The sequence below is a fragment of the Channa argus genome, chromosome 18 (genome assembly GCF_033026475.1).
Source record: "Channa argus isolate prfri chromosome 18, Channa argus male v1.0, whole genome shotgun sequence".
Classification (NCBI taxonomy): Eukaryota; Metazoa; Chordata; class Actinopteri; order Anabantiformes; family Channidae; genus Channa; species Channa argus.
This window is the reverse complement of record NC_090214.1, coordinates 2,448,951-2,469,680: the sequence shown is the minus strand read 5'-3', so window position 1 is coordinate 2,469,680 and position 20,730 is coordinate 2,448,951. Positions and strand designations below refer to the sequence as shown.

The 20,730-nt window shown below is 41.8% G+C and overlaps 2 protein-coding genes across 7 annotated transcripts in view; both read left to right on the top strand.

The window, feature by feature from the left end:
- LOC137103370 (seizure 6-like protein) overlaps positions 1–20,730 on the top strand; it is a 73,076-nt gene that overhangs the window by 42,290 nt on the left and 10,056 nt on the right. Inside the window, exons 11-19 of one of the 6 annotated variants that reach the window (XM_067483658.1) lie at positions 4,421–4,615; positions 5,123–5,314; positions 5,878–6,072; positions 11,022–11,057; positions 11,390–11,504; positions 12,829–12,934; positions 13,050–14,383; positions 14,495–14,574; positions 14,711–18,605. In XM_067483658.1, the coding sequence (XP_067339759.1) occupies positions 4,421–4,615; positions 5,123–5,314; positions 5,878–6,072; positions 11,022–11,057; positions 11,390–11,504; positions 12,829–12,934; positions 13,050–13,082 (872 nt within the window). In that variant the 3' untranslated portion in view covers positions 13,083–14,383; positions 14,495–14,574; positions 14,711–18,605. Of the gene's footprint in view, positions 1–4,420; positions 4,616–5,122; positions 5,315–5,877; positions 6,073–11,021; positions 11,058–11,389; positions 11,505–12,828; positions 12,935–13,049; positions 18,606–20,730 lie in introns of all 6 variants that reach the window. The other 5 variants (XM_067483656.1, XM_067483657.1, XM_067483659.1 and 2 more) reach the window with 5 other exon arrangements.
- On the top strand, positions 18,474–20,669 carry LOC137103372 (polyubiquitin-B). The gene is made up of 2 exons (XM_067483661.1): positions 18,474–18,605; positions 19,635–20,669. Exon 2 carries the CDS (start codon positions 19,642–19,644, stop codon positions 20,329–20,331), a length of 690 nt encoding a protein of 229 aa, XP_067339762.1. The 5' UTR covers positions 18,474–18,605; positions 19,635–19,641; the 3' UTR covers positions 20,332–20,669.

The window sequence follows — 20,730 nt, the reverse complement described above, 5'->3', positions numbered from 1 at the left end:
TGCCTGGTGATAGTAAAAAGGCGCAGAAAGCTGCTCCTTTTCTAAAATTACGGAGACTTTAGGAAGAAGAAAACACCTCACATTGGTGTAACCTGAGGTTTTTATCGGTGGAGGAAAATGTTAAACTCATTTTTGTTTTTCACAGTAGCATATCTATGAGTTAACATCTTCAATCCTCTATAAGTGATGTAGTGTATTTGTGTAATGAAGGAGGATGTGGCCTATATCAAGCTGTGCATAATTATCAGGCAGCTTCTTTTTTTCAGACAAAAAAGGGCCAAAAAAGATTTACCTGACTGAAAATTTACAAATTGTAAAATTCTTTCAGAGGGATGCAAGACTCTTGAAATTGTTAAAATATTGGGGTGTGGTCACAGAGTCATCAAACGTTTAGTTGCAAATATTCAACTGGGTCACAAGAGACATGTTGAGAAAAAAATGACACAAATGCCAGAAAATTTAGAAGAATTAATCGTGAAGCTACCAGGGACTCATTCCCCTCCAGAACTGCAACCTCCCTGAAGTGCCCAGAGGTATAAGGTGTTCAGTGCTCAGACATGGCCAAGGTAAGGAAGGCTGAAGCCCGCCCACCAGTTGTTGAAATGTAAAGCCTGGTCCAAAAAATGTTTTATGGAAGGTTTTATGGACTGACGGGATGAGACTGACTCTTGATGGACCAGATGGATGGTTGCTGCTACACAAGTTGATAGTCAACAGATCATGAAAACTGACAGACTCCAACGTTTAGATGGGAAGATTTTCATTTTTTTGCATGACAATGCTGCACAAAGCTAAAAGCTCACTTTTACTTTCTTAAATATTCAGGTTTGAAGTTTTCTTAACATTTCGAATTGGACCACAGCACAGTAGTGGTTCTATAATCACACGAATCCGGAAAAATCCAACTTGTCTAATTGTGCACACGGTGTAACGTGGGGTCTTCTACACACAGATGATCGGGAACCTGAATTCCGTTAGAATCACGCACACGGCAGCAGGTTCGTCTCGGCTTTTTAACCCTGCACATTTAATAGTATGCATTGATAGAAACAAGAATCTAAAATAACACGTTCATCCTGTAAACTGATCTGCATTGGTTTACTTTCATCCAGTTTCTGCATTTACTGTAATTTCACCATCTCCGCTCAAGCCGTCCACCTTATTTTTCATCTCCACTTTCCTCTTCTCCCATCTTTATTTGCCTTTTCTTTCATTTCCCTCTGCCCTTATTCAATCACCTTCTATTTGTTTCACGGTCTCGCTGTGGCCTTCATCTTCGCATGAGCTCAGCTTCACAAGCAGCCAAATGAACCCCCACCTCACTGTTTCCAACACCTGACACCAATTTAAAATCGCACACCATCCAATTGTCACCCTCTCCACACCACAAACTCATACACATTTTCCCCGAGGAGCAAATCTAGTAGACACAGCATGAATACGTACTGTAGGGTGCTTTCTTTGATTAGGTGTGTGTGTGTTTGTGCTCAGAATACATTTACTCACCACACACATTCAGGCTACGAGGAGGAGGAGGAGGAGGAGGAGGAGGAGGAGGAGGAGGACTAAGTCAATAGTGAATGAATAATTGATCCAGGAACTTCAACTTACAAATCCCTGTAGGCCTATTATAATGCAACACTGTACCCAACCCGATCAATCATCACTAGTCCCAACAAAATGAGATTTCTTTGCATGTCTCTCTAAGCTCTAATCCGGTTTTCTTACTGTATTTACAGTAAGAAATCCAACGTTATTAATGTTCCATATATTTCTTCTTGGCAGAAGTTGCTACTGGATCTGGTTGTGTTTAGTTCTATTATTATTATTTATTTTTTTTTATGTTAGACACACACATTGGAGCAAAACGTGTCTGTGAACATATAAATAATAAAAAAACATTCATGTCTGTGAGGATCCATAACCAACCACTAACTTTTCAGATCTGCTGCAACTGTAGTAATGGTGGCAATGGTTTAGGATTTTGTGCTTTCTAGGTAGCCTAGCAACGCTACAGCTGCTGTCTAAACATTATTTTTACATTACTTTACTTTACATTACTCTAAAAACGAATGCATTGGATGAACAAAAAAAAAATGAACCCAACAGTTTGCATCAAACTTTTTGACAATGTCTGGTAAAATAAATGGAAGGAAATATTGAAATTGCATAGAGGGAATTAGCATTTCTGCTAGAAATAATTATTATCTACAGTACCATCCACTTAATTACTGGCATTATAAAGAAATGTTTTTAAGTTTAATCCTCATAAATATTAAGTTGCTCCAAATACTTTTTCCATTTAGTGTTTCCTTAGAAGAAAAAAGCTGTGTGTGTGTGTGTGTGTGTGTGTGTGTGTGTGTGTGTGTGTGTGTTTGTGTGTGTGTGTGTGTGGGTGCTGGTTGCATCGGGTTTGTTAGCCGGTGCTGATCTTTAGACAGGGTCCAAAGATGGCCAAGACAGTCAGTTGACTCTTGTTTCACATGTTCGATCCACACTGCCATAGTTTTGCTATGCTTTGCTGACTTCAGACTTTGGTGTTGGGTCTGGTCACGTCATCACTAAAACGGCAGCTTAGGATAATATCTCCGCCATCAAATAGACTTATTTTTATCCCGTTTTTTCAACAACATCCAATCTGACAAAGGGGTCATGAGAGAGACATGAGCTCACCAATGCTAATTTAAAAAGTCCAAGATGATCTGCAAGAGAACAAACTCCTTGTCCTGGAAGGGAGGAATCAATGAAAGAATATGAGGATATATAATGTTTCTGGAGCATTGGAGGGGTCATCTATGATGGAATACTACGGGAAACTTTGGAGTTCCCCTGACTATGACGCTGGACATCGAGTACATTGTTCGCCCCGAGACGCACCAGGAACAACAAGACCAACTCCAAATCAAATCAGACAGGTTTCTGCCTATTGTTATTATAAACCTTTGTTTCTGAATGGGAGAATAATGCATTTCAACCAAAACACCCCTCAATAATCCTGCAGAAGTATGAAGATCATAATAAACAAGATTGCACAACTTTATATATGTGGATGGAGCGTTCATCAGTCCTGAACTGGAATAAATGTTCTCATGTTGAAATAACAGGTTACGTCTAAGACACCCAGGCCTGATTATTTTATAAATTCATAGATAGATGTAAAGATTACTCCCTATAGTTTTCTCTCCTGTTTTTTTTTTCCCATGCTCCTAATAAACACTGGAGATCTGAGGCAAACATGAACATGAACACATCTGAAATATATCTCATGTTTACTCCAAATGTTAAACTTAACTAAAAAAACAAATTAAAAAAATTAATCAAAGGAGAAGCAAGTACAGCACCACTGGCATGAATGTAGAATTCAGATTCAAAGGTTCCTTTGATTTAAAGGTAGCGATAGCGCGGCACAAACGTTTGAGCTGGACACTTTCAATGTAGCACCAGACGAATTTTTGATGCGAAAAGATCTTCAGAACAATCCAGAGAGCGTCGGTCTGCGCCTCCTGCTGCGTCGGTGCCCGTGTAATCAGTGCACGCTGCTGTGTGAGGTACTGTCACACGCCGCGCGCTCGTTATGTTGCCTGCATGGAGGAAAAACAGGAGCTTTGTGTGAAGTTTCTGCAAGTTAAACGACACTGTAAATGAAAACATGAGAAATGAAACGGCCTCTTTGCAACTGCACTAACGGGTCTAATGGTGACGTGTCATGTCAAAGGTGTCGCTACACATTCTCTTCATGCTTGTGCAGTGTTTTTGGATCTGTCACATGGATTTATTATCAAAGCTGCATATCAGACTCAAATGTTTGCCCCCTGTTATTTGACTGAAACCTAAAAAAAAAACTGCTTCCTTGCACATGCTCACTTGTGATCTGCACGCTCCTGCTCAGTCTGTAGACTTTTCATTGTGGTGGCATCAGGAAAATAGTTTTGTCTAGTCTTTGGGTTGCATTAATTAAAAATCTAGAACATTAAAAACTGATTAAAGAGCTGTAGGTGGAGGTGTGCAGTATACAGCTGAGAATCCTGCTGGGGGGGACGTAAATATCTGAACCAAGGAGATAAAAATTCCCTCTGACAGCACATGGCCAAATACATTTTATCCTGTGGTCGATTAGCACAGCTGTGACAGGTGACTGACAGCTTGCAATATTGGTATTGAAGGCTGTTTCAGTGGGAGGCAAAATTAACACCGACTGCTTTTCAAATGGCAGCATTGGAAGCAAAACAGTCCATGTCAGTGTGGATACACTGGAGAGGTGATATTTGAAGACTGTCCAACACAAATGAAGTCCATCATTCTGTCACATGGTCAAGTAATCGCACAACGAGTGCATCGATTTTCCACACTGAGACTGATTCCTCCTCACAGACTGTATCATGTTTTTTTTATTCTGGCTTTGTTACGTGTCTTTTCTCAGAGGTGTCCCGGAATGACTCCTGTCCAGACCTGCCTGAGATCCAGAACGGCTGGAAGACGACATCGCACGCTGCACTGGTGCGAGGAGCACGTATCACGTACCAGTGCGATCCTGGTTATGACCTTGTGGGACGAGAGACCCTCACCTGCCAGTTAGACCTGTCTTGGAGCTCACAGCCCCCGTTCTGTGAAAAGAGTCAGTTTCACTCTTGCGTATTCACTTTATTCATTTTGACCTGTGTTTACCTTGAGATTCTTTAAATTTGGTAGGAACCCTCGTGGTCTCTCCTACGTCTTTCCAAGTCAGATTTAGAAAAGACTCACAACAAGTAACAACACTTCTTTTGTGCATTGAATTACGATTTTATTTATTTAATAGTTGTGTCTGTCTAGAAGTCAAATACACTTAATAGACGTAAGGGGACTTGGACATAGCTGCTTGATACATTTGTGCATTATTGTAGGGATTTTAAATACAGCCGTACCATGTGTTTAACACACGTGTACTTGAGGCATGGTCTCTGATCTATAGCATACATAGGTACACACAGTACCTGCCTCAACCCAGACAAAGTATTGTCTGTTTAGATAATATTACTACACACAGGGCAGATCGTCAAACTTTTGTTTGTGTTAAGTTGAATTCGCTCGAACTGTTTCTGGGTCTCCCTTCTTTTTATATGATTTTCTGTTTTTTTTTCAGTCATGTACTGCTCAGATCCTGGCCATGTGGAACACTCCACCCGGTCTCTTTCAGACCCTAAACTCTTGGTGGGGACGACCATTCAGTACAGCTGCAACCCCGGCTTCATCCTGCAGGGCGGCGCCACCATCACCTGCTACGGCCGCGAGCCAGGGACGCCTGTGTGGACGTCTCGACTCCCTCGTTGTGTTTGTGAGTCTTTGTGTTTGTGACCGTCAAAGGGTCCTGGGGTTTAGCCGCCCTATGAATTCAGAAAGCTGTCATCTGGATACACGGTAGCACATGGCAGTTAACTGAAGATAAGACCCTCGTTCCCGGCTGCTGTGTGATTTAACACGAGTGGGTTTGTGTGATTTCTTGTGAAGTAGGCCTGGCATCCTCGTTCCTCTGCTGACACAGATCAGAGCATCTCTGCAAGCCAGAGACGATGCTTCATCTTCTGCATTTTCATCCCAGGACTAGCTGTGTGTGTGCGTGTGTGTGTGTGTGTGTGTGTGTTTGTGTGTGTGTTTTCAGGCTTATTAACATTTGTGTGAAGTGTTTGATATGGAAATGCAGTGCTAATGCACCGTACCAATCAGCCCTCAGCCACCTGGAGGAGGGGGTGGAGATTATCCATGAGTCATGTCACCTCAGCCAGAGCCTGTCAAATCTGTCAGTCGAGCTCTGACGCAAAAACCTCTCATTTGTGCTGAGAAACCCGACAGAATCCATACACATTTCTATTTATTTTTTTATTTCACCTCTCCGTCTAGCTGAGGACTCAGTTTCCTGTGAAAACCCCGGTCTCCCTGACAACGGCTACCAAATCCTGTCCAAGAGGCTTTACCTGCCTGGCGAGTCACTCACCTTTGTCTGTTACCAAGGTTACGAGCTCATTGGAGAGGTTGCAATAAAATGCATCCTAGGAAACCCGTCATTTTGGAGCGGCCCACTTCCACTCTGCAGGGGTGAGACGGATGTTTTTAACGTTTACCAGCTGTGGAATGACTTCGCTGTTTTCTCTGGATTTCTGCATGTACACAATATTTTTCAAAGACTATTGCCACTTGCTTGTTGATACACTGAGCATGCTCCTGTGCATGCATTTGAAAGTTTGCTAAGCCCCTTTCCTGAACAGCTACTGGCCAATCATAGCGAAGCACGGCAGGCCCAGTTATTCACAATGTAAAGTGTTTGGGTTAAACAGCGGTGGTGGAAGTATTCAGGTCATTTACTCTGTAAAGGCTAAGACCACATTGTGTTGAAAAGTAACGTCAGGTTTACATTTGTATTAAAAGCTTAAAAAAACACATATGGGTAGATTCCACTGTTTTAGGTCCAGTATATTCAGGTTTAAAATAATCAGTGACACCAAACATTTACAAACGGAGGTGAGTGCAGGGGTTGTAGATCTGACAATGTGCTCTCATCTTTCAGATAATAAATTCAGAATTGTTTCCTGTCTGTGCTAGTATTTCCAAACCCACTGGTCATTGTGCAGGTCACAAGCATAACATTACTTAGAAATGTCCATTTGAAGAGTGGACGCATGATTTTAAGGGCAGAAATCGAAGATTTAGAGTTTTTGAGCAATGATCTTAGACCCAGGTTTTTTTCCACGGTGCCCAAAAACACATCTCATTCATCATTATTTTCCAAATTTGTTCAGGAAATTTTAATTTATCATAATATAAACATGCATTGCAGTCATTTTTTTATAAAACTGGAACATTAAAATCTTGCCTACAAAGTAATGCAATAGCATTTTTTCTGCTTTATTTTTAGTGTAATTATTAGATGTGGGGTGACGCATCAACAGAATGAACGTAATCAATTACGTACATTATTGAGGCTGATCACATGACGTGATTCAGCTGTGTTTGTTACCATGGCAACGGCAGCTTTGAACCTGCTGAGCCACTCACATGTGCGGAAGACAAGTTCAGTCATTTTTGTATTTTAGCACTTTTGGTTTTGGAACACAATGCCAAAGAAGAGTAAAATATCTCAAGCTGCAAAACTGCGGTGGCAGAAGCTGAGAGAATCCTTCCCTGTGACAACAAGCGAGCAAACGAAATCTGCTGGTCATCTGAGAAGAAAACGGGTAACTGTACCTGCAGAGCCTTGTTATGCTTATGTTTTAAAGAGAAGACCTCACGGTGATGCTGTGGTTATAGCGAAGCCTAATGTGGAGCATTTGGAGCAGTTGTTTTACAGTGTGGACACAGTCAACGCGAATCAAACTAACTCGGACCCAGAAAGCAGACCTACACCTTACACTGCACCTACTCTGATAGACGAGGATGTGACTAAATCCAGCTGTAGTGGAATGAGGAGCACTGATGCCACTGATCTGTCAGTAAGTGTTTCCTCTAAAATGTCCATTCATGCCACAGCAGGAAAACAGCAAGAGGTTCGTACCAAGCTCATTGATACCAGTAATGTCTCTGATCATTTCTCACACGTGATTTCCTGCAAACTGTCAAAACTTAGTAAGCACCAAAGGAGGAAGTTTCAACGGAGATTATTGCGCTCACAAAAAACACCCCAAAGGAAAGAAAATCAAAAACGGAAAGAGGGAGAAAAATATTCTTCAGATGCAACATATAGAGCAAAGAAAAAACAAATGTGAAAATGTTGTTGTTACGCTTCCGTTAAAAGAAAAACCCACAATGGTCACTGACATAACCTGAGGCTGATTAAAAAAAGAATAAAAAACTAGACAAAGCATTTCCAAAAAGAGAGTGTCTGCTTTTTATTAGTTCATTTTTTGTAAATTTTTATTTATTACTGTTGTCAGTTCCATGTTATTTCAGTGACCGTTGTGGGTTTTTTTTCTTTAACGGACCAACAATAGCGTACTAACAATTTTATCCACGTCCGTACAACTGCAGACCAGAAACACCAGGGTCTGAAGTGATGTGCTTGAATAATTTTGCAGCTACATTTCGGTTTGTGTATGGCCGACAGAAAAGTGGTAAACGTGTTTTGTCCCGACTAAATGAGATGGGATGTGTTCAAAGGCACAAAAATAATAAGCCTGCTATCATCAGATGTTATGTGGCCGCTACTGTTGAGACTGCGAAAGCAATTGTCAAATGAAACCAAGAGAAGTATGAGCAAAAACAGTAGGGAGACTGACAAGGCCATCGAAGAGTATGAACCGAGCAGAGGTGTGATTGATGAATGCTGAAGTCTGGCACCTGAATCTGAACTTGTGAGGCTACACGGTATGGAAGGACTGGAAGCAAGAAAATGAAAATGAACAAGAAAAATGTGCCAGACTACAGTCATCGGGCTAATCCTACGAGCGATTAGGGAGCCGCCTGCAGTTGACCCTGCTGTGTTTTGCCAGATGTATCAGAATCTGAACCATAAGAAGCCTGTGTATTCTATACAGTTAGACACTGGTGCCTAAAACGTGTGTGTGGGCTTTCACATAAATGATGGGGTTGGACGAGGTTGGACCAAGTTGTACACCTTAAATGTATCTATTCAGAGGCATCTAAGACACTGAGCAAACTGCCAAGACATGCTGAAGAAGCAGACTTATCAAGCCCCACTGGGCTGTTGACCGCTTTTACTGGAACTGCACCCTTCACTACATCAGATACAACACTGCAATCGCTTCTCAAGCTGGTGAGAATCCTAAAATCAGACCTTCTAAATGGTGAAGTCCTTATAATTGATGAAGTGCCCATGGTGTCAAAACCCCTGCTTGCTTACTTGGATGCAAGACCTAAAGTCAAAGGCAGTCACAGACCCTTTGGAGGGATGTCGGTATGAGCTGTAGCTATCAGCTACCACCAGTGCAACAGTCTAAACCTCCACGTGTACATGACTCATCACAGATTGACCTGTGGCAGGAACACTTTACTTTGTCTGAGACTATGCGTCTGAAGGATGATGCTGAACAGGATTAGTAAATTGTTAATTTGCCTCTTTAGTGACAGCAGTGACCTCTGAACAAAAGGGCTCAAAACAGACAACTAAGCAGCTGGAAGGAATTGCCATAATACAAGAGAAGGAGGTCTTAAAAACCTAGTGTTTATAGCAAGAGCCGAAAAAAGTGTGAAACAAAAGCCAGTGCTACGCAGACAGTTTCTGACAGTTTCTGACCACAACATCAGCAGTAGTCTCACTAGAGCACATCTTTGAACTTGGCTTGACCCGTGTAGCTGTGAGCAGAGTGACCTCTCAGTGGACTGCACCTACTGGACATGGACCAGAGTAAAATTCATGCCAACCCGTCAGTCACTGCTGCCTTGGGCACGATGACTCAGGTCAGTAAATGATCCCTCGTCTTCAGGGAAAACAAACAGTGAGCAGCTGTGACTATTGTTCACCATAATACAGAAGGACTGTTATCTCATATCAATGACATCAAGAACCATCATGAACTGTGTCTTGCAGATGTTTTGTGTCTAACAGAAACTCGCCTACAAGGCTGCTTGTTGCAGAAACTTCATTTAGAAGGATTCACCATGTTCAAATGCAGACAAACAGACTCCTGTCCTACACAACGTTTCCACAAATGACCCAACACAAGAGGAAAAAGACCACATTCAAGTGCGTGAAAAACAGTACATACATAATGTAACTGATCTCGAGTTTGTGGCTTTGAAGGTTGAAGCTCCCAGAGGCTGCATTGGTCGCAGCTGTATACAGACCTCCAGACTACAGCTCGTCATCACGATTGTCAAACCTGGGAAACTTTTTGGATGCATTTGATTGTCACCCTGTCGTTGTCTCTGGCGATTTTAATGAAAATCTTTTGTGTAGTTTTAGAAAGCAAAGTCTGGAGATGTTCAGCTCTAGGGGATATGCCCAAATAATCGCTGCTGCAACCACAGTGAAGAACAGATTGCTAGACTTCATCTTCATCCCATGACCACAGCAGTGCCTACAACCTATTACAGTTATATACTGAGTATTTTCCTCTAGCACTTCATGAAGTGAATAATAGAATAATAAAGATTAGAATAAAATTCTAAACTCTCAAACTAAAACTGCGATTATTAACACAAAAGCTGAACGTCTTGTGATTTGCTGAAAGTTTAAATGGCCTCTCTAGGCTGAAGTATGCTGAAAGAGAACACAGCTGAAGAGGAAATGCCCAGTGAAATTGGCCTATTGTTGCAGTGCCTACGTTTTAATATTGCTGGCATTGTAACTGTGCATTAAATGTTTTTTTTATTTTATTTTGCTGTATAAAAACTCTGAAAACACATCTTTGGCTGTTTACTCCATGTGGTCAATGTGGATAGTGTATGTTACATCGATTATATCCACTGGAGGGTGATGCTGTGGAGAAATATTATTGTGCGAAAACCCCGGAAAACACTGGCTCGTTGCTGCTCGAATACGAGTGAAAGTTGAGGATATCATTTCTGGACAACAATCATAATTTTGATGATGGGCATAAATCAAACAATAAAATGTATATCTACGCTTCAGCCGAAAACAGGATAAACGATAAAACTGCTGGCTTGAGCTGCCAGTGTAAACAGCCTGGCTCAAAGTTAATTTCTCATTTCTCACCAGTCATTGAATAGACAGGGTGCTGTATGAAGCTCCGGACTGCAGACTAGTGCCGCTCATTTGAGCTCAAAAAACATCATACAGCCTCAACACTATTTCACCAATAAATATTTGATGACTGATTATATAGATATAGATTAATCCAAAAAAGAGATTATTAGAAATAATAATCGTTAGGTGCAGCTTTAGTTCGGATTAGTGGTGAATACTTCCTCCACTGCTGAGACGTGTCAGGTAAGAACCTACAGACATGCTGTAGCAGCAATACGGGTTTGGAGATTAGCAAACTGTGGAAAGCAGCTTTATTACAAAGAAACTCCGCAGAAATGTGATGTAAATTTTCATATGCACTGACTGACAGAATGATGTCTTGCAGCCAACCATGACTGCTTTGGCAACCATGCTTTGGAAGGTGAGTCTGCCTGTGTATGTTGATCTGCTCTAAAGCTGTGGGCACTTTGTTTTTCTAGACTGATCCAAACCTCAAACAAACCATCCCACAGGCCAAAGAATAGAAACGCACATCAGCTTTGTGTGTGTCTGCTCTCCCCGCATCAGCAAACATCTGCCTGCCAAGTTCATCCCCACTGTGTGTGTTCATCCACCTGTCTGTTTGCTTTTTCTTTTCACCGGCAGCATCCACCCCTGTCATCACTGAGCCAACCCTGACGAGACATTCGGAGGTTGGTTTGTTCTGTTAAGGGCACTATGGCTTTATTTAATCTTGTTCTTTTTATGTGTCAGTGGCAGAAGCGACTGCAGGCTCCACTCTGGATGGAGGGAACATAGCACTGGCCATCTTCATCCTCGTTCTTCTGCTGTCTGTGCTGCTTGGAGGAGCTTATGTCTATGTCACACGGTAAGTTCTGTGGCTGCGCTTTGCATGCACGGCTGGATTCTGGAATCTCATGATCTCGCGTCTAAAAACTTCTCTGGCAAAATCACCCACTTGCTTTAGATTATGAGAACACATGGAAGAAACAGCAATGTGGTCATTTTAGTTCCTTTGTCATTTAGCTCCAATCTAATATATCACATTTATTTGTTTCATTCAGATTATTGCTTTTGTGAAAAAAAAGGCTGAGCTGCAAAGTCGAGGTTATTGCTTCCCGTGCTGACTCTTAAATGGCGACGCCAGCACTTCTGTGAAGTTATGACAGTGGTGTGTCTGGAGACGCCCGCAGTCAAAACACTGGAGTAATGAAGACTAAAGTCAGACATCGAAGGCATCACATTGAAGGAATAACCCTGTGTCTACACAGAATCTGCAGTGTTGGTAGATTGTTAGCTCAATGTTAGCAATGGAGGCGTTCAGTGACAGCACCGACCGTAGGTTTTTGGAAGCCTCCAGAACCATATGCATTTACTTTGAGTAGACGCTACTAGTGGTGCACAGCTTTCATAATGTCCACAACATATAAAAGTGGTACCTGATGTTTACTTTATCAGTATTGCCCATGTGACCCTAGTTACCAGGCAAATGCATATACACTATATTTCCAAAAGTATTCGCTCACCTGCCTTTAGACCCATATGAACTTTAGTGACATCCCATTCTTAATCCATAGGGTTTAATATGACGTCGGCCCAACCTTTGCAGCTATAACTCTTCTTTGCTTTCCACGAGGTTTAGGAGTGTGTTTATGAAATACATAATACACAGTGCTCGTAGTCTTCGCTCTAATTCATCCCAAAGGTGTTGAGGTCAGGACTCTGTGCAGGCCAGTCAAGTTCTTACACACCAAACTCACTCATCCATGTCTTTATGGACTTTGCTTTGTGCACCTGAATTCATTTATTTGGATGGGTTAGCGAATACTTTTGGCAATATAGTGTATTTTTAATAAGTGTATGTACATTTACTTACTTTTATTTATTAAAACTATATGCACTTCCCTGTTTTTTTGAAAACTATTTTGTCTGGACAAAGAACGATCTGTGGATCATCCATGACGCTGAAAAAAGTTTAGATTTAAGTATTTAAACGTGTCTTGCAGGCAGCCGATGCGCCTGATTTCGGTCGTTAGCTGCTGGTTGTGGCTTCGTCGTCACCAGGCTTAAGTTAGTGGTGTCAATCTCAATCTAGCATAGAAGCCAAATAAAAGGTTCTGGTCTGGTACTGGTGAAATAACGTACGGAACATCTTAATGTCAACTTCTGTTTCCTCAAATCCTGTCCATTAGGTGCAGATATCAGTCCAACTTAAGGCTGCCTCTTATCTACCCCCACCCTTACCGACAGATCACTGTGGAGACAGAGTTTGACAACCCACTCTATGAGACAGGAGCGGTGAGTGTCCAATGCATATAACAACTAGCTGTCCCTGTCTTCAGTGCAATGGTTTTCAGTGACAGGGGCACACTCATGACTAAAACTACCTCTGTCTCCTCCATTTGTCTTTCAGCAGGACACTCGTGAATATGAAGTATCAATATGAGAAGCTTCACGAAAGACATTTTTGAACCAAGACCGACCGCCCCCGTCCTAACGCTCCTCCATCCTTCTCCACCTGGGAGGAGGCACTGTAAATACAAATAGATGATGTCGAGCCCCTTCTGTCAGGAGACGCAGTGACTGATCCCGTTCTCTCCTCCGGTGTGACAGACATGATGAGAAAAATGAAAGAAAACTAGGGCAAGAGAGAAGATAGACGGGGCCATGATGAAACCAGTGCGTTCCCCAGAGATTTAACAAATATGGAGGAGGGAGGTAAATGTCCTCCAGTGACGTCAAACATGGTGACAAAGATGAGGTTTTAGACATAAAGGTGGACAAAATGAAGTTAGGGAGGGGAGAAGGGGAAAAAAGCCAGGGACAGGACACAGCATGAGGAATGTGGAAGGAGGGGATTTAAGCACTTTTTTAAGTATTTTAGTCAAATGTCTCATGTGTAAGTAATTGACTGAGAGAATCCTGGAATGTGTCACAGACAGTTAAAGTTATAAAACTGAAGATTTTCACTTTTCATAAATTCTCTCCTTGTAATCCAGTGTTTTTGGTTCCATATAATTTTTTTTACTGCTTTTAATTAGGGGCATTTTGGCTGGTTTTTATTCCAGCCAAAATGCCCACAGGAGTCCACAGGATATGAAATGTATTTGTAGACAAGGTGAGCGATGACTGTGGTGGTTCGTCCAAAATGCAAGTACGAAACAGGACACCGTCCTTTTCATTATTTTCCTCATTGAAACATTTTTACGTATGATGCAAAGTGATGGAGAAGTAACAGTGGACTGTTGCGTGACGAGCAACAGGCCTTTGGGGTTTGTGCTGTCTGCTGATCCCAACCCTACCCAACTACTGTCCTATTCACTGATGTCCACCTGGATCAGGTATGTTCAGTCAGTCAGAATGTGGAGGCCACCAGTTTGCGTAGTCCTCCCCCACCCAACCCACATAAAGGATTGTATCTTCCAGCTTCAGATTGACCAATCACACCAGTTCCAGGTTATCAGCAAGCAAGGCAAGGGGTCCCTGAGGACCAGGTTTGGGAACCATTGTGTTACAGCACTTATTTAATACCACAGCCTCTCGTCTGTTTTGTATCTGTTGAATATCTGCTCAAGCTGCCCACAGAAATGTTTTATCCTGATGAAGAGTGCAGCAGAGTTTATTCACTCAAAATAGTCATTGTGTGCTGTATGTTGGCTCAGAATTCACCAGAAATTCCAGTTCCACAGAGAGGAACCTGGCTGCAAAGATCACAGACTGCTGACAGGACTTTATCTTCGACAAAAGGTTGACAGCTTTTTGTGGACCCAAGTCTTTTTGGAGCGTTTCTGGGTTTGACCAATGGCTTTCCGTTACTATAACCATTCAACCTCATCCCTTCACTGTCTTTGTCTTAAGGCTCCTTTTCTGCTGAGGTCCACAACAGAGGTCGACTGTCCTCCGTCTTTGCTGCATGTCTGTTACCACAGTACCAACAGGTGCCAACATCTTCTGAATTACAACTTTAAGAGTCTCTGGGTTCTTTGGCAGTTAGAACAGGGGAGGTGGATTTTAGGTCCTGTTAACATTCACACTCATGTTTCACATTATCTTGCCACCAAATGATCATAACAGGAAGGACGTAAAGGTCAGCAGCTTCCTGTCTTCTGTCTTCGGTCTCCTGTCCCTGAACTCCCTCCTGTCTGTAGACACTTTCAGGCCTTTTAACTTCAGCCGCTCCATTTCTGGCTTTAGCTGTGGTAGAGTGGTATTTCAATCTTGGATTTCACATCAGGTGCAGTACTTTTATCTTATTTTTTCACTTATGGTTCGACTGATGTCTGTCATAGATTGGCCTCTGCGTCCCCAGGTCTGGACCGGCTGAGGATTAAAAAGGAGAAACCATGCATTGTTGCAGACATGGAGGTGGCGATGTGAATAGTGTAGCTGTAGTTTCCCGACTGCTGAGCACAAGCTCTCAACTCACCAGATGATGTATTTTGATGTACTGTACATGTGACGTTTTATGCCGAATTGATCGATGTACATTTTCATTATGAGAAGACAAATGTTAACAGTTTCCCTAAATAAATGGTAAAACTTGAATAAAAAAAAAAATTCAAAAGGTTGTTTCTAAATATTGAGGCATTCGGGTGAGTTCTTTTGCATCACTTTTCAGTTTTTAGGGGAATTAAATGTGGGCCAGATTTTTTTATATGCATTACAGAAAAGTTAGACAGTGTTATACTTCCCTCCATCCCAGTTTTCTCCTCAAGTTAAACCCATCAAGTGGTTTTCATAAGTCACTAGTCCGTAGTGCTAGTAAAGGCTAAGATTGATGAGCCTATAGTGGATATGTTACTTCTACTTAAATGCCTGACAACAATCTATAATAGATGACAAACAGCACAAACTCAACTGTGTCAGGTTTGGTTTGAGCTGCAGATGCAAAATGTGGCCCACCCTCCTCCCCCACCTCTAGAATGCTGCTCTAGAAGGCTATTTTCAGTGAAGAAAGAAATTATTCATGTTTTGAATCCACCGGTTTTTGTGTGGACTTTACACGTTCTCAGTGTGTTTGCGTGACTTTCCTCCGGTTTCCTCCCACGGTCCAACGACGTGCATGTTAGGTTAATCTGTGACTCCAAATATCCTGTAGATGTGATTGTAAGTGTGAATGGTTGTCTGTCTGTCTCTGTGTTGGGCCTGAGAGAGACTGGAAATCTCTCCTGGCTCATCTCTTGTCCAATGACAGCTGGGATAGTCTGCAGCCCCCCGTGACCCTATGCAGCATAAGTGCTTAAAGAATAATGGATGGGTGGATATTAGTTTGCTGTTAGCTGTTGCATCATAATTACCCAGTGTATTTAGTGTGTGCGTGACAGCCCACAGAAAAGCTTCAGATTTATAACAGATGTATAAATATATGTTTAGCTCCTACACGTGGCCACCTGTCAAATCCAGCCACGGTGTGTTTTTCCAGCGTTTTATTTGAATTTCTTCAAACACCAACCAGTAATACACATTTTTTTTCCCCGTGTAATTATTTTTTTAAACAGAATTTCCTGTTAATCATCTTGCGACCTCTCAACCGGGCCGGCTGGTTTTCTCAGCACAACACAATTCCAACATCAGCATAAAAACAACTTTAATCTACATCATCGCTATGAAAAGTTCCTTTGAAGTACAAACTCCCTTTTCACCAGTGCGTGTGCAGTTTTGCCTTCCATCCACTCTGACGAGCTGCTTTTTTTCTCCACCGAGTTCTTTTCTCTTGCGAAGATCCTCTGATGGGTGGGAGGCAAATCCTGCCCCACAGCGTTTCCCTACCTCCAACACATTTTAATGTCCTAATGATTCCTTCTGTTGCCATCGTGAATGCTAATAAGAAGATAATGCTTCCTGCTATGATGCCAATTTCCAGAGGCTTTCCTGCTGCGGTTAATTCAACTGTTGAGAAGCTTTTAACCAAATGCTTGATGATATTAAACCTTCTGAGGAGCGCTGCCCACACAAGTTTAATGAACCAAAGGCATTTACAGAGCCAGAAATACATTATATTTATGTCTCCATTTGAAGCATTTACTTGATGCTATTATCCAGTACAATTTGTAATGAGTGCAGCAACACAAACACCTCATTAATATTAAAATCAGATCAGACCCATTGATCTGATTTCCCACTGAGGAAATAGATGCAGCAAATGTGTGATTAGATGAAGATAATAGTACATTTTGTTTGGCTGAATGCTTTTACCTCAGCGGCTTAAAGGTTGTCACAACTTTAGAATCATAATCAGAATTAATGTAAGTTACCCTTCCTTAGGATATTGTAATTCCGATGTGCATTTTTAATCATTCCCCATAAATCCACCTGCAATGCCAGCTATGTGCAGGTAAGCTGACAACAAGAAAAGCTACTTTTAATGGTGCCAATTTGCCAAAAGGTGAGCGAAACTGGGTAAAAAATAAAAAGAACATGGCTCAAGACCGCAGCTTATATAATGCACCAACATTATGTCTGGCTGCAAATGCACCTGCTGTAGGGTGATCAAAAGGTTAAGCCAGTAGGTGCAGCAGTAGTTTTGCATTGTCATCGTTTTGAAAACATGAGTGCATTTGTGAGTGAATGAAAAAAATAATTATTTTCTCTTATGGAGTTGCACAACATGCAAAACACAAATAACTTCACACATTTACCTCTATATACTGCCGGAATAGAACAAAGCATGAGAGAAAGTTCTCTGCAGGGAACCATTAGAATATGCTCAATGATTGCAGTGAGTAGTACTGATTAAAAACGCAACGCGTGGCCTGTTTGCAAGGGAAACCCACAAGGTGCGTTAAATGTCCCTTTACAGCATCTGCGAGTTTGAGCCACACATCTGCCATGGTGGATCTCCTCAAGTGGAGCTTACTGGATCCGCAGGGAAAGGCGTCCTCCATGCTGAACTGCACATAAACACATACACACATTTATCAAACTGGATACTAAAGTTGAAACAGCTGTGTCGTAATGAAATGTTAACTGCTGAAGCTGCTCTTCCGGGTGCAGTGCTCGCAACATACATAGCTGTGTTGTTCTGTTTTGCAAATGATTCCAAAATGGCAAAAAAAAAAGAAAAAAAAATTTTTTTAAATGTAAGAATAAACACTTCTAAGTTTTAGAGATTAGGAAATGCAAAATTCACATTGACCTGGTTTTCAGTCTTAAACAAATGAAAAAACACTAATAACAGACCGATGGACAGAATCAGACACTAAAGGCTGAACTATGTATTATGTCACAATGAAACAATTTGGCTTTAGACTAATGATATTCCTGCTATTTTACACAGCTTGCTTTCATTGTTCCCTCTATCAGGTAATTAACACCGTAAACCTCAGGCAGGGTGGTGTGATTACATTACACAAGAGTTGTAAGGCTACAGCCAACAATAATATTCATTATCTATAAATCTCATTTTTTTTCTTCAATAGTTTTCATTAAATTGTTTTGTTTTCCCTGAAGCATTTTCTAACAATTGAATAATTGCACAAGTCATTTCAGGTCTAAAGTACTTGCTGGCATGCGGGGTCCTGAAAAAAAACTGGCATGTATACAGTTGATGATGCATATTAGTATATTTTCTGGAATGTACCTTTTATGTAAGGTATTTTTCAGCGTAACTTACTGTAAGTGATCTGACTACTTCCTCCTTGTACTTTATTGTTTTGCTCAGGGCAACGTATCCATCCGCGAAGGCCGATAATCATTTTGTTTTTACTTTCCTCCTTCTTATAAAACCAATCCATATTCTCCCATGAAAAAATAACCCTGTTTATGTGTGTGTGTTTTACAAAGAACACATTTCTTCCATTGATTCCAATCTTGTCTTTCAGCACTAAACGTTGTTCTAGTTCCACAGGGTGGAGCAGCGGAAGAATATCGGGCTCGCTGTCTATAAATACAACTCCGTCGCCGTTTGGGTTTCATACGGCTGACTGGATTTCGTGCGGAGCGTTTCAAACACCGGTGGAACAATTTGCTTGTAAGTTCTGACTTTTTAAAATGGTAATAATTATGACTGTGTGCCAGCTTTTGTTTAAACATATGCCGTTAGGTATTTTAAAATGAGGTTTGAGGGTAGTTTAGTGTCGAGTGAGCAGACATTTAGCGTTACGTCGCCCGTTTTGTTGCTACCTAGCAGCCGGGGCCCAACGGCTCCGAAATGAGCTGTGAGAAGTTCAGCTTTTATTTCCTCTGCGTTGCTTCTCGGTAGAATTTCTCCGAGTAACGACATTTGTTACTTATTGAAGCGACCTCGGCGACTACTAATGTATACGGTGACTTTACAAAATCGCCCAACGCCTCTACTCTGCGTTTGCTAGTTATTCGGCTTCGCTAACTGTCAGCTAGTTCGGTCTTCGGCCACAAATGAGGAAACGTCCGGGGAATTTGGCTGAGTAACGGAGCAGATTTTGCCTTTGGCATGTTCGTCCCCTTTCCAGTAGGAAGGACGGAGCTCTTGTTTGCCAAAGCTTCGAGAAGACGCTGGTCAATAAAATGACACTTTCCGTTAGCGACCAAGCGTGACGTGGCAAGTTGAGTCACGGCTGCAACCGTTTGTCCTTCTGGTTAAACACGAAGTCATCAAACTAGTTGGATAATAAATGAGACGTTTTGTTTCCCCTCAGACATAAAGACAGTTTGTGGTTCGTAGTTGACACTTCTGTGTCACGATGGGAAAGTCTTCCGGGTTTTGTCAGCACTTCTCTTAAATTGGAATTGAAAAGCTTGATCTCTGGCCGGATTTGCCTTGTAAGGGTGCAACTGCTCTCTACACTGAAACGAACTCATTTCACTTGATGACAAATTAAAACTGAGAACAAAGTGTACAATGCAATAAATACAATGCCTTCGCTTTATAAGTCAGATTTTTCAGAAACAAAATGCTTTTTTCTTTTGGCTGTCCTTTTGATTAAATGGAGAAAAATTATCTGAATGACTCATTTCTAGAATTCTGACTCCTTATAAAGGACTTTTAGTTTTCTACCATTTGAATATTTTCTCTCAACAGTGTCAAGATGCAGATCTTTGTGAAGACCCTGACTGGTAAGACCATCACTTTAGAGGTTGAGCCCAGTGACACCATTGAGAATGTCAAGGCTAAGATCCAGGACAAAGAGGGCATCCCTCCAGACCAGCAGCGTCTCATCTTTGCTGGGAAGCAGCTGGAAGATGGCCGCACCCTCTCAGACTACAACATCCAGAAGGAGTCCACCCTCCACCTGGTCTTGCGTCTGAGGGGAGGCATGCAGATCTTTGTGAAGACCCTGACTGGGAAGACAATCACCCTGGAGGTGGAACCCAGTGACACCATTGAGAACGTCAAGGCTAAGATCCAGGACAAAGAGGGCATCCCTCCAGACCAGCAGCGTCTCATCTTTGCTGGGAAGCAGCTGGAAGATGGCCGCACCCTCTCGGACTACAACATCCAGAAAGAGTCCACCCTCCACCTGGTCTTGCGTCTGAGGGGAGGCATGCAGATCTTCGTGAAGACCCTGACTGGGAAGACAATCACCCTGGAGGTTGAGCCCAGTGACACCATTGAGAACGTCAAGGCTAAGATCCAGGACAAAGAAGGCATCCCTCCAGACCAGCAGCGTCTCATCTTTGCTGGGAAGCAGCTAGAAGATGGCCGCACCCTCTCGGACTACAACATCCAGAAGGAGTCCACCCTCCATCTTGTGCTCCGTCTCCGTGGAGGAAACTAAGCAGCTTCTGCTCAAATGTTTATCATACTCAGTTTATTCCTGCTAATAATTCACTTAGCAGCCATTCCAATTTTAAAGTTTCAATAAAGAGAGCATTCCAGAAATTTGCTTCTAATAGTTTCACTTTGTGTTTTGCCTCGCTTGGTAACATTTAAATGGTTTCCAGATAAAACGGGAGATGACTTGTGAAAACCTTTTTTTTTTTTTTTGTTAAATTCATAGTTTGGTAAGATTCATAACGTTGATCTTTTGAAACGTGAAATATTGACATTGTGACTTTAAGAACTGAGCATCTGTGCAGTGTTTAACTGAACTAATAAAATTGCTTCTCACTTAAACCTTGTTCTGTTTTTAGTTCAGAAGAGCATCTGCAAATTTTATTTCCTTCCTCAGTTTTCT